We start from the raw sequence: 13,035 nt of genomic DNA on the forward strand, positions 1-13,035 counted from the left end.
TCCCATCCACAGATATGAACCTGAAATGCACAGATGGCAAGGAAGACCCCAAAGGTGTAGCCAGGTGTTTGTGTCAGACTCGCATCTGAAAACGTTCTACAATGTAAAGATGTGCATCTGCAGCCATTTCAAGAGCATAAAAATATTCCTGCTAGATCCCTCATGCAGACTCATTCCCCAAATTGAATTGGGATTAGTGCTGTTTCTCTGTGGCTTGCGGAAATCAGAATTAATGGGCCCAGGCACTTACATGCAAACTAAAAGTTTTAACTCTGATACAAATGGGCAGACCTCAGTCATGATTCTCCAAGTACTTTCTGACCAGCTACTGAAACTTTGTAAGAGACAATGACGGGTTGTCAAGGGTACTCTAAGAAATCCCTGCTGAGTACTGTGTGTACTTATCCCATGAGCTAGCTTCAACATGAGATAAATGAATATTAATACCTCCGTGTTGCTCAGGAAAGAGGCCACATTCTCCTTCAGATCGGCTACAGCTGATGACAAGTCTTGGAACTTTTCTTCCAGTGTGTCAAACTCCTTGTCCTTTGTCTAAAGACCAGAGAGAGGAAATTATAGTATAGCCCCAATGGACAGCAAAGGGTTAGCCTTAAGTTACAGAATGCTAGGAGAGAAGATGAGACACTAAATGTGTTGGCATGGTAGCAACAATACATAGTGGTGCCTGTGCATGTGCATCATTGCTTTACATTTATATTGCAAATAATGGGCTGAATCTAATACTGCTGTTCTGTTCATGTGACAGACTTCTACTTGTTCAATGGAACTTCCTTCTCCTCTCCTCTGCAGCCCCACCCCCAAAATCTGCTCAAGGGGGCTGGGGGTGCCATGGAGCAGATTTCAGGGGTGCACAAGGACAGGAGAGGAAGTTCTGTTGCACCTCTCATGCAGTGTTGAACAAAATACTAATGAATTATTATTATTTACACAAAACAAGCACCTGTCGCCTTTGGAGTCTTCCAGGAAATTAAACATCATTCCTGATATATGCACACCTTAGATCAGCAGGAAACTAAATACCTAATACAAGACTTGCTATGTGAATTCTTCTTCTGTACCTCTGAAGTGCCCTGGTGCCTGATAACATTTTCCTGTTGTATACCTGCTGCATAAACAGCAGTTAAGATATTGAAAGGAATGGTTTAATTTTATTTTCGAATTATAGTAATAAAAAATTAAGATTAAAAATTAAGAACTATGGAGACACAGCTCAGTGGCAGAGCATCTGCTTTGCATGCAGAAGGTCTCTGGTTTAGTCCCTGGCATCTCCAGGCAGGCCTAGGAGAGACCCTTGTCTGAAATACTGGAGAGCTGCTGACACTCAATGAAGACAATACTGACTTAACCCAACCAGTGGTCTGACTCGGTATACAGTAGCTTCTTATGTTCCTACGACTACTAGGACATGGAGGAGATTAACTTTAAAACTATAGAAATTAAAATTGAAATAAAAAGGACAAGAGGATTTCTTGCAATTCCTGGATCCCACCCCCCACCCCCCAGGATTCTTTCAGTTCATTCTCACACTTCAGAAACCACATAAACCAGGTTGCAATACCCTGACACTGCTAATTTTTCTGCTGATGGAAAGAACCATGACTTCATTTCAGATTGCCAGCCCAGCTTCCCATTGTGGTTAATAACTGATCAGCTGCTCTTAAGCAGGGTCAAAGGGCTTCAGCTTCTGTAAAACAGGAACCATCTTGAGCTTGATACCTCGGCAGGAGTGCAATGAGGACAGGAAAACGCTCTGCGTGCTCACCACACTGCACAAATTACTGGTGTTGCCGTTAACTATGAAAGAAACACTCCTGGCCAGGTCACCAGTGGGCGCTGTTATGTGATCTCCTGAATGTTGATGTCATGATCCCAAAACGATCGCATGAACTTAGAGAGGCTAAAATGTGATATCTTATTGCTATCTATGAAGCAGCCTGAAGACACCAAGTCAGTGAGTTCAGTCTGATGAAATAGAAACTATGGGTGGCGTAGAAGAACGCTTTTCCAACAGCCAGTCTCGGTTTGTGTGTGTGTCCTGAACTCACCCTCCCTTGCCACTCTAGGAGGCTGCCAGCCCACCATTTCACTGAGATAGTGGAGACGAGACAAGCACAGAGCACTCACCTTAGGCACAATCCCAGCCTCCTGCATAAAGAGGCGGCTCAGTCGCGTGGTCTTCTTGGCAATGGAGTGGGGGTTGAGGCGAGCCAGGCGTTCCCGCAGAGTCAGGTACCCAGGCTTGTTATATTTATTTGCTATTTTCATGTCAACATGGGTTAGAAGGTAGGAAAACAGGGAAGGAGCGCATTACACAAGGTAGAAATGAATGTCCCTGGGCATTTGGTGATGCAGAACACCATCCCAATACAAAAAGAAGACTATAGTTTCTGAGACATGGCTTTGGTGGTGGCGAAGCACCTTGTTCTGTTTTGAAGTATCAGCTATCTTTCAATTAAAACTGGCCCTGAGATTGCCATGAAGGATTTGCTGGGTTGGCCTCTTCCTTCCTTCCTTCCTTCCTTCCTTCCTTCCTTCCTTCCTTCCTTCCTTCCTTCCTTCCTTCCTTCCTTTTTATTTGCTTCTCTGTTACAGTTCTTCATTAGTTCATCATTAGTACAACAACTGTTGCATTCAAAAGGGAATGGTAAGAAAAAAAATTCTTGGGTTGTCCACTTTCAAGGAAGCAGCATATTAATTAAGTATTGGGATTATCACACACCTCTCGTCTCTTTCCTGTTACCCTTCCCTGTTACCTTTCACTCTGCTTTGTTTAACCATCTAGCCTGGTGAAGAGTTCCAGAGGACTCAAAACCCTGCATGCTGTTTTGTGAAATTTTGGTTGGCCTAAAAAAGGAACTGCCCTACTGTGGCTTTTTTAAATGAGAGAAAATGGCTGCCTTTGTTTTATTTTAGCTCGTACTGCGTCCATCTTCTGAGACCACAGTTAAGGGGACCCTCTGCCCTCAGAGAGTGTAGATCTTTTCTTGCCCCCGTTGCTTCAGTGCTAACTTTGCCGCTGAGTGCTCCCAGCTCGACAGGGGATACTCAGCCCAACTCCTCAGGTGCAACTGGGCAACAGCTCCAAAGCAAAATGGAAGGATGCTTTCCTCATGTGTTTGCATGATTGTGTTTGTGTGTGCGTGGGCATCCATAACACTGAGCAAGAAGTTAGCAATCAAGAGATCATTTTGCCTGTTGTGTGTCTTTATCTTATGCTGGTCTACTGTAATTGAGAGAATGAGTGCATGTACCCTCTACTTCTGCAGTTGCCCATTGCCTATCTACCATGTTTCTCCTAAAATAAGACATAGCCACAAAATAAGCCATAGCAGGATTTCTATGCATTTGCGAAATATAAGCCATTCCCCGAAAATAAGCCATACTCCAAAAATAAGCCATAGTGACGCAGCACCTCCCATTAAAACAGCCTTGAGAGGCGTGGCTATGCAGCGTACCGATGTGACGCGGTTAAAATAAGACATCCCCTGAAAATAAGCCATACTGTGTTTTGTTGAGGGGAAAAGATATATAAGACGGTGTCTTATTTTAGGAGAAACACGGTAGCATGTTTTATTTATGTGTGGAGGTGCTTTTACTTATGGAGTGTCTATGACCGTAATAATGATTTGGATTTGGATGGTTCAGATCCAGATCCAATTGTGAGTATATGGGTCCTGATTCTTAGCCTATTAATTTTCTTAGGGCTGGTTTAGCAAACTACTCTCAGTGCAGAGGTGGAACTGATGTTGGAGTTACTGAATGATATTCAACTAAGTTTGACACCAGCACATCCACTGTACTCTTTTTGGTGCCTGCTAAAAACATTTTTGTTTAGGCAAGCCTACCAAGATATATAGAATGCTTGCATGTATTTTAATCTGTGTTTAGCTTATTGTTGATTTTAATTATTATTTGAATGTTTCAGGTGTCTGTTTTAAACTGTTTTTACTGATAAATTTGTTTCACTCTTTCTGAAAACTGCTGTGAGGATTATTTTTTTCTACACTCAAACTGTCTATAAATTATATGAAATAATTAAAGAAAACAAGTTACAGGTAGGTAGCCGTGTTGGTCTGCCATAGTCAAAACAAAATAAAAATAAAAAATTCCTTCCAGTAGCACCTTAGAGACCAACTAAGTTTGTTCTTGGTATGAGCTTTCGTGTGCATGCACACTTCTTCAGATACGCACACAAAAGCTCATACCAAGAACAAACTTAGTTGGTCTCTAAGGTGCTACTGGAAGGAATTTTTTTATTTTTCATTTTGTTTTAAATAAAACAAGTAAGTTTGCTGTGTTCATTAATTTCAGTGGGCTTACTCTGAATAAAACATAGCTCAATACAACCATTTTTTTTAAAAAAATAAAAATTCTTTTCTACGCTGTCTACATTTTTTTTTGTCATTATTGAGACACAGCCATCCTTGGGGTAACCCACTCAATGTAGACCTCAGGGTCCCACAAGAAGGCATCAAACGTATGCCCAGAGTGGCTTCAGGAGAATAAACAAGCCCAAGTGACTGAAACCACCCACACAGTACAGGGCTCCTGGAGTAGAGCAGATGGTGCCCAGAGAGCATCCATTTCCCTCACCTACTTCCTTGCGTCTTTTGTACTCATTGATATTGGCATTGACGTCTGTCATAGCAGCAGCTGCAGCTTGGAGAGCTCCATAGGCACTGTCACTGACTGGGGTATTTTCCAATATCTTCTGCAGCAGCAGTGGGTATTTTGTGACCCGTTGCACTGGCATCACCAGGAAGAAGCTCAGGTCTGAAGCCCCAATGTGAGGCCTGTCCAAGAGATGCAGAATGACAGCAAAGTTTAAGCAGGCTTCAGAACTTACTAGCCTAGTGATTCCCTAGGTTTCTCTAGTAATATAAACAGGCAGGAGCTCATGGGCATAGCCAGGGGGGCAAGGAAATAAATAAAAATACCTAACTAAAAAAATGTAGACAGAATCAGAATATTTGAAATTGAAATGTTTGCTGAGGTCACTTGGACGATGCTGTGGCGCATTCTAGTGACACAGGTGACAACCTGACTGAGTGATAGGCCTCCCTGAGTTCCATGAATTGACCAAGCACGTCACAGGTAGCTTGGTCCCCCCCCCCCCGTGTTAACATAAAACCTGGCTACACCCATGCAGGAATTGTACCCTACTAGTTTGATTTTGTTTGTTTGTTGAAACCTGTAAGAAAACTGGAACCATTGCCTGGTGCCTAGTTATTCTGTCATGGTGCATGGTGATTGTATCATTGCCATGTTAACTGGTTACACCATGCAGCAGGGCCTGGAGACTTCTTTTGCTGCTCTTACATGACATTATGAATGAGGCCATCCGTGACCAGCGCGAGGCTTCATCTTCCAGCATCTTGTTTCAACAGTGCCCAACCAGATACTTTTAGGAAGACCACAAGCAGGGCACAAAAGCAAGAGCCATCCCCTGTTGTTGCTCCCCAACCACTGGTATTCAGCAGCATACTGCCTCTGAATATGGGGATAGCATAGCTGCCCATAGCAATATCAATTGATAGACATATTCTCCATGATGAATTTGTATAATCCTCCTTTAAACCACCTAAGCTGGTGGTCATAACACCTTATGGCAGTGAATTCCATAAATCAGTTAATTGTTATGTGAAGAATTGCAGGGGGGGGGGGCAAGAGGCCATTAGTAGGGGAAAGTGGGGCACGTTGAGCCATGGGGCACATTGATCCTTTCCATTTTAAAACCGTACTTTAGCTTTTATACAAAGTTTGTGGCAACACAAAAACAACAGCAGTGATACTACATACTGTCATTGTGTTTGGGTTTGGGTTTTCAAAGAAGTTTTTAAAAAAAATCCAAATTTGTTAAATTAGGTAAGCTTTAGTAAAAAATTGTATATGTATTGTGTACCATGTAGCTCTAAAAGTTGTAAAGGTAGCTGAAATATATTTTCATTTATGTGATCATAGTTAACATAGCTGCAGTATGTACTAAAATATTTGTCATGGCTGCCAGCCTGTTTTGCATAAAATAGATGTATGTCTGAAATGGTGATGTGGGGCACATTGATCCAATTGGGAATGGGGTACATTGAGCCTGGAAAGGCTGTGTCAAAAATTATGAAAGAAAAGTTGAATGCGAACCAGCTGCTTGAAAGTGACTCGTCTGATTTTGAAACCTTTTCTAAAGATGAAGTAGAGGAAAAAGAAAATATAGAATTCAACAAGACTGATGTGAAAGAGGGAAACTTTGTTATTGTGAAGATTTTAGGAAAAACCACAATTTCCCATTATGTTGCTGAAGTTACCGGAACTGATGAATATGGGCACTTCATTGTAAAATTTCTAAAACTTGTTCTGTCCAAAGTGAATGACCAGCCCAAGTTCACTCCCTCTTCTGAACCAGAAGCTTTGATTCCTTTTGAGGATATTGTAAAATTGTTGCCTAAACCACTCTGCTTCGGAGGAACTGCTCGTGCTTCTAAGCTGGTAACATTTCCATGTTCACTTAATGAGTACAAGTTGAAGTGGTGCTAACTCTTAAGAACTTAGAGATATTTTTGAAACTCTTTTGGAAGTTTATACTGTGTAGTAAAAATGCCTTATTTGCTCTTAAATTGGAATGGCTCAATGTGCCCCAAATGAAGGATCAATATGCCCCACTACTGGGGCACATTGATCCATTATTTTGAAAAAATTAAATGTGATTTTTTGTCATTTTATTCCATCAAATGTGAAACATTAACCCTTTGATTTTGTTTGGAATAGTATCTAATAAATATTAAATGCAAAAGTTTTCTGTTATGTGCATTATTTTGAGGTGTGTAGAGCTTAAAGTAAAAAATGGCTCAACGTGCCCCACTTTCCCCTACTTGGCAATGAAGGCTACAGTAGGGGCTTGAACACTGAATGCTGCCACATATGCATGGCACATCATGGATGCTGGGAACTATAAGAAATTAATGGAACAACAGTGGGAAGGTGTAACATAGACCATATTTGCACTCTGCTCTTGCCCATTATTCTCTATTCATTCTCTTACTGATACACACACACACACACGATTCAGAGCTAGAAACTAGCTGGGGTTAACTAATGTACGCTTTGTTCCATTGACCTGCGTAGACCTTGGCAGATTTCCACTCTCTGGTTTGGGAGCTTGTCCTTGCTCATTTGCAAAAGAGAACTGTCGCCTCTCACAGTCGTGCTCAGTCACTCAGATAACAGTCTCAGCCAGCTGAAGTGATGGACTGACCCGAAGGACACAGATGCTGCCAGCTACTGACTGATGTCCTTGCCTCATTACACACAGTGTCATGTTTGTTTAGCTAACGAACTCACCCTGGGATTGATTCTTCTCCAACAGATGGAAGGAAGAAGTATTCTCTGGCCTGGGAATAGCTGCCTGCAGAGCAGCAGGGCCTCTGAGTGGGCACTGCATCACAACATGGCCATGATCTTTTTAGTCATATCCAGAAACACACTGCTGAATAGGTTGAAAAAGTTCCTGGTTTGGTTCTTCATTGCCATTGGTGGACCTTCGGATTAACCACCAACAATGACACAGGCAACAGAAGCAAGAAGACTGTGAGGAGTAACTATACATTGTGGAGGGCAAGTAAACCAAAAATAATGTGGTGCCCTCTGGATGTTGTTGGACTACAACTCCCATCAGCCCCAGCCAGGATAGCTAACAATGAGGGATGATGGGAGTTGTAGTTCACAACATCTGGAGAGCATCACATTGGCACTCCCTTAAGTAGACAACCATTCACAAGCCTACTTCTATTTCACATTTGAAGTCTGGGCCACATGTTTCTGACCATCAAGGGAGCTACTTACACTGTGGCAGTCAGGGTATCCACAATCTCTTTCTGCAGCCTTGGCTCGTTCCTGTAAATCTCCAGCAGTAGAAGAGCTTGATCATAGTCACCACAATAAATTTTATAGGCGTTCTCCATCTCCTCTTTCAGCTCTTGGAATAAGGTGCCTACCATAGCAAAGGTACAATATTGATGTGACCAATCACATCTCCAAGAGAGGTGCCTAAGAAAACCCTCAGAACCACCAAGTAGCAGCAGCAATAATTGTCCTCTAAACAATTAATCCTTGATCCTTACCTATGGAATTTAAGAGCCCCCCCTTCTCCTTTTAATGAAAAACTAAAAGCCTGTATCCAGAGTTGGCAAGTTAGTTCGAATTAAAATGTAAGATCAATAAGTCCAGTGTCTAAATTACCACACTGACTCGCTGCCTTCAACCTCCTTTGCTCTGGGCTCCCTACCTTCTCTACCACCTGGGTCCTCTTCCTAGTCTTCAACTTGTCACTGTGGGAAGTTTTAATCCCTGCCAAACTGACAACTTTCTCTTCCCTCATGGAAGTTGTTCTACAAACTATTAGATGGCAGAACTCCATCAGCATCACTTTCCCAGTAAGGAATCCTTGACAGGATATGCTGCTAAAAAAGGAAAGGGGCAATGTTATACAGTGGTTCCGCTCCTTCCTCCTGGGCCGTGTCCAGAAAGTGGTGGGGGGGGATGAGTGTTCAGACCCCCGGGCTCTCACTTGTGGGGTGCCTCAGGGTTCCGTCCTCTCCCCCATCTTTTTAACATCTATTTGAAGCCGCTGGGAGAGATCATCAGGGGGTTTGGGCTGGGTGTTCATCAGTATGCGGATGAAACCTAGCTCTACCTCTCTTTCAAATCAGAACCAGTGAAGGCGATGAAGGTACTGTGTGAGTGCCTGGAGGCAGTTGGAGGATGGATGGTGGCTAACAGATTGAGGTTGAATCCTGACAAGCCAGAAGTACTGTTTTGGGACAGGGGGTGAGCAGGTGTGGGGGACTCCCTGGTCCTGAATGGGTTAACTGTGCCCCTGAAAGACCAGATGCACAGCCTGGGAGTCATTTTGGACTCACAGCTGTCCATGGAGGTGCAGGTCAATTCTGTGTCCAGGGCAGCTGTCTACCAGCTCCATCTGGTACGCAGGCTGAAACCCTACCTGCCCATAGACTGTCTGGCCAGAGTGGTGCATGCTCTAGTTATCTCCTGCTTGGATTACTGCAAACGCCCTCCCATCAGATGTCAAGGAAATAAACAACTATCTGACTTTTAGAAGACATCTGAAGGCAGCCCTGTTTAGGGAAGTTTTTAATGTTTGAAGTTTTTTTGTGTTTTTAGTGCTCTGTTGGCAGCCGCCCAGAGTGACTGGGGAAACCCGATGATGATGATGATGGATGAGCTAACATGAAAACATGTTGTGATGACCTAAAGAATTAGTACTGACCATACTGCCCTTTAGACATTTCCCCAAACATGCAGGAGTCGCTTGTCTGTGAGCAACTCCTGTGCAGCTGTGAGAATGTTTAGGACCCCACTACAAGGCTAGGTTTTGCCAATTCCATGAGAAAGGCGCAGTCCATCAGTCATTTAAACATGGTGGAACCATTTACAGGTAGGTAGCCGTGTTGGTCTGCCATGCCATAGTACCTTAGAGACCAACTAAGTTTGTTCTTGGTGTGAGCTTTCGTGTGCATGCACACTTCTTCAGATACACTGAAACTTTCACTCAGTTATGTGGGAATGCCTTACACACAAGCAGTTCCCATTCAGCTGGGGAAATGTATAAAGGGCATCTGTTTTCTCTTCACAAAAGAATGACCTAGAAGCCCAGGAAAACTGTATCTTAGAAAACAATGTATGGTTGACTCAGGTAGCAGTTGCCTGAGGACTCCTCTTTATGTTCAGCTACGGTAATTGGTTGCAACCTTGATTACCGTTATTTCCCTGCCCTCTTAGCACTTCTTTTTCTGTTCCAGCTGTGCAACCTATGCAGTGCAGTTATATAGTAGTTCCCCTTTCTCAATGGCTTGGTCCAATAGCATTACCAGTGAAACCATGCTATGACCTTTGTCTTGTCATATAAACACCTTCAGAGTAATTATTTTCTGCTTCTACAGATGGTAGGATCAATATTGAAAACACAGGAGGAATAAATGATAATAATAACAACAACAACAACAATAACAATCTTTATACCGCATCCATCTGGCTGGTCAGCATCACAGCAATTATTAATATAACACAAAGCATATCACTGATTTACAGTAATAACATCTGTCTCAGATGGCTGGTTGTTATATTCTCACTCACTGATACGATAGAGCTGCTCCTGCTCCTGGTTCATTGCAGCTTCAAGTCCTTTCAGGAAACGTCTGGAGATGTGCAGGACATCATCTATATTGGAGAAAAGTCCTTCCAGGTCAATCTCAGGTAGCTAAAAGGCATAATAAATTAGGAGAATGCATCAGTTCTTTCTCTGTGCATCCATGAGTGAGCACATGATTACTGTTTGAACAGTAATCCGAATGTTGCTTCTAAAGGTACATCTAGAATCAAACACCTATGCATTCTGGGACTGCAGAAACAGAGATCACATCCTTGCAGAATGGATGTACCAAAGATGGTGCTTAATTGTCACCATCTACCAGGAGAAAACTTGCTGACAACAGGACCCAGTGGCCACCTGTAGACAGACCTCTAAATATCCAGGCACTCTGCATTGCTGTAGAAGGGACTGGGGAACGGTATAGCACCAGCTTAAAAACTTTCTTGTCTTAAGTCTATAATGTACAGCATCTCCCCAAAGAGATAACACATACTGTTACCCAAAGCATCTCACACTGCAACCTACACACTAACTATCGTGGTAGCTTCTCAGACTACATTTACACCATATATTTAAAGTACTATGATACCACTTTAAACAGAACGCAGGAAGACGAGATAGGAGGAAATCAATATACAATGTGAAGGACAGTTGTCAATGAAAATAAGATTTTTTGTTTTTATTGTAAGTTTGTTTTTGTAGTTATGTTTTTATTGTAGGTTTGTTTGTTTTGTTCTTTTTTTATTGCTGTGTTTATGTTAGACTATGTGGTTGTTGTTTTTTGTTTTATAAAATTCAATAAATATATATTTTTTAAAAAATAAACAGACACGGCTTCCCCCAAACAATTCTGGGAGCTATAGTTTGTGAAAGGTGCTTCAAACTGTTAGGAAACCTTCCCTCACCCACCCAAGCTACAATTCACAGAGTTCCCTGTGAAGAGGGATTGGCTGTTAACCCAGTGTTAAATATTTAGCATGGCCTTAGCCTACCCCAAGTTCTGAATTTCACTACTAGGAACAAATGCTTAGGTTTCTAAAGTTTCTTAATGCGTCACTGTTTTCAGATTTTGAGATTGCCTGTTGTGGATTTTAAAAACATTTTGCTGCACGATTCACTCCCATGGAAATGTGTAGAGGAGGGCTAGCCAACCTGGTGCCCTCCAGCTGATGCTGGACTACAACTCCTATCATCCTGGCTATGATGGGAGTTGGTGTGCATCATCGTCTGGGGGGTCACCCCCTGGAGTGGAGGATCTGCCTCACCTGCTTTTTCTGGAGGTGATTACGGATATCTAAAATGCACAGCTGAAGGTTCTGTACATAACTGGTCTCTGTGTTGATGAGCTCCTCCACAGCCAGACGTTGGTTCTGCTCGGTTTTGTCCAGGCGTGTCACTGTTTCATATATGTGTTCAGCCTCTGGTGTCTCCTCAGCTGTCAGTTCATCTGTGCTGTCATTTGCCATATTGGGAGCTATAAAGAAAGAAAGAGACACAGAGGAAAAGGTGGGTGATGAGTGCACATAATCCACTTAATAATCTTCAGGCCCATTCAGTGGGAACATGCCGCTGGGTTTATTATTTTGCAAATGTCTTAAGGCAGAAGCTACTGCCTATGCTCTGCCATGAGGCTAGCTGCTCCGCCCACTGGCAGACAGCTTCTGTAGGGCAGCAATGCCATCACATTTCAGTTGTGAACCAGGAAGCTGCTTATTGTAATATTGCCCATGCCCTGAAAGTCACTAGGTGTCTTAATTTATTGAATGAGTAGATTTATATTCCACTTTCTGACTGCAGTCCTCAAATCACCTTGCAGCATTTATGAGTACACAACAGGTACCCTGAGCTGAGAATCACATAACGTTCCCCTAAGATGCCCCTGAAGTGGCTTGTGCTGCATTGCTCCAAATGACACATCTCCATCCTTGAGTCAAATTACAATATATATCTATATAATATACTTAAAATCAATAAAGAGCAAATTCTGATGTTGGCCTGGAATTGTGAGATAGCCTTTCAGAATATTTTGATGGTTGGGTTCTGCTGCCACCCACGTAAATCACTTAGCACTCACTAGAATGTGGAAAAGTGCTTCAGGACAGGACAGGAAGAGTGTGCAGCTTGCAAAGAAGTTTCTAAAACCCTAAAAAAAAAAAAGTTTACAAATTGGTGGATTCAGCATTGTATTCTCAATAAAAACAGATGCGCTATCTTGGAGAATATCATATTGTTGTAAAATTGGGAGATTTAGACAGGAGAGGGTTAATGGAGCCAGAGGTTTTGTGAGGGACTCCCTTACTATGCTATCCATATCCTGTTGCCCAACGTGGCAACCCAAACGCTCTCGCAGTGCTTAAGTGTCATCTTACCCATAAAGCACCCATGTTGTATGACTTTTACTAAGGACTTCTATACAACATTATATTTGCATTGTATGTTGTAAACTGCCCTATGGTCTTCTGACTAAGGGCCATATACAAATTCAATAAATAGTAGTAGTAGTAATAATAGTGTAAAGCAGTGAACTTCAGTTGGGAGGCCGGGACCCACTACTTGGGTCGTGGGCTGATCTAAGATGGGTTGCAAAAGCAGCACTGCCAACATATTAGGCTTTTATATGTGCTAGAAGCTGCCCAGAGTGGCTGGGGAGACCCAGCCAGATGGGTGGGGTATCATTATTATTACCATTATTAATAATAAGTCAGTGACAAAAGTTGCCAAGTACATCTTTTTTAAAGGAGATTTCTGGTTGATTGCACACAATGAGCTGGGACTTTCTTAAGACTGGAGATCACATGGAGGGCCAGGATTTTGCTGTCTCTTGGGAGATTTAAGCCAGGAGCAGCCTGCATGGT

The 13,035-nt window shown here is 42.6% G+C and overlaps 1 protein-coding gene across 8 annotated transcripts in view; it reads right to left on the minus strand.

The window, feature by feature from the left end:
• ARHGEF37 (Rho guanine nucleotide exchange factor 37) overlaps nucleotides 1-13,035 on the minus strand; it is a 44,123-nt gene that overhangs the window by 11,686 nt on the left and 19,402 nt on the right. For 7 of the 8 annotated variants that reach the window (XM_033139899.1, XM_033139898.1, XM_033139900.1 and 4 more), the window contains exons 2-7: nucleotides 11,446-11,654; nucleotides 10,165-10,288; nucleotides 7,855-8,002; nucleotides 4,615-4,814; nucleotides 2,146-2,276; nucleotides 448-552 (exon numbers count right to left, since the gene is read on the minus strand). In XM_033139899.1, the coding sequence (XP_032995790.1) occupies nucleotides 448-552; nucleotides 2,146-2,276; nucleotides 4,615-4,814; nucleotides 7,855-8,002; nucleotides 10,165-10,288; nucleotides 11,446-11,646 (909 nt within the window). In that variant the 5' untranslated portion in view covers nucleotides 11,647-11,654. Of the gene's footprint in view, nucleotides 1-447; nucleotides 553-2,145; nucleotides 2,277-4,614; nucleotides 4,815-7,854; nucleotides 8,003-10,164; nucleotides 10,289-11,445; nucleotides 11,655-13,035 lie in introns of those variants that run through there. The other variant, XM_033139902.1, reaches the window with a different exon arrangement.

The sequence above is a fragment of the Lacerta agilis genome, chromosome 2 (assembly GCF_009819535.1).
Source record: "Lacerta agilis isolate rLacAgi1 chromosome 2, rLacAgi1.pri, whole genome shotgun sequence".
Classification (NCBI taxonomy): domain Eukaryota; kingdom Metazoa; phylum Chordata; class Lepidosauria; order Squamata; family Lacertidae; genus Lacerta; species Lacerta agilis.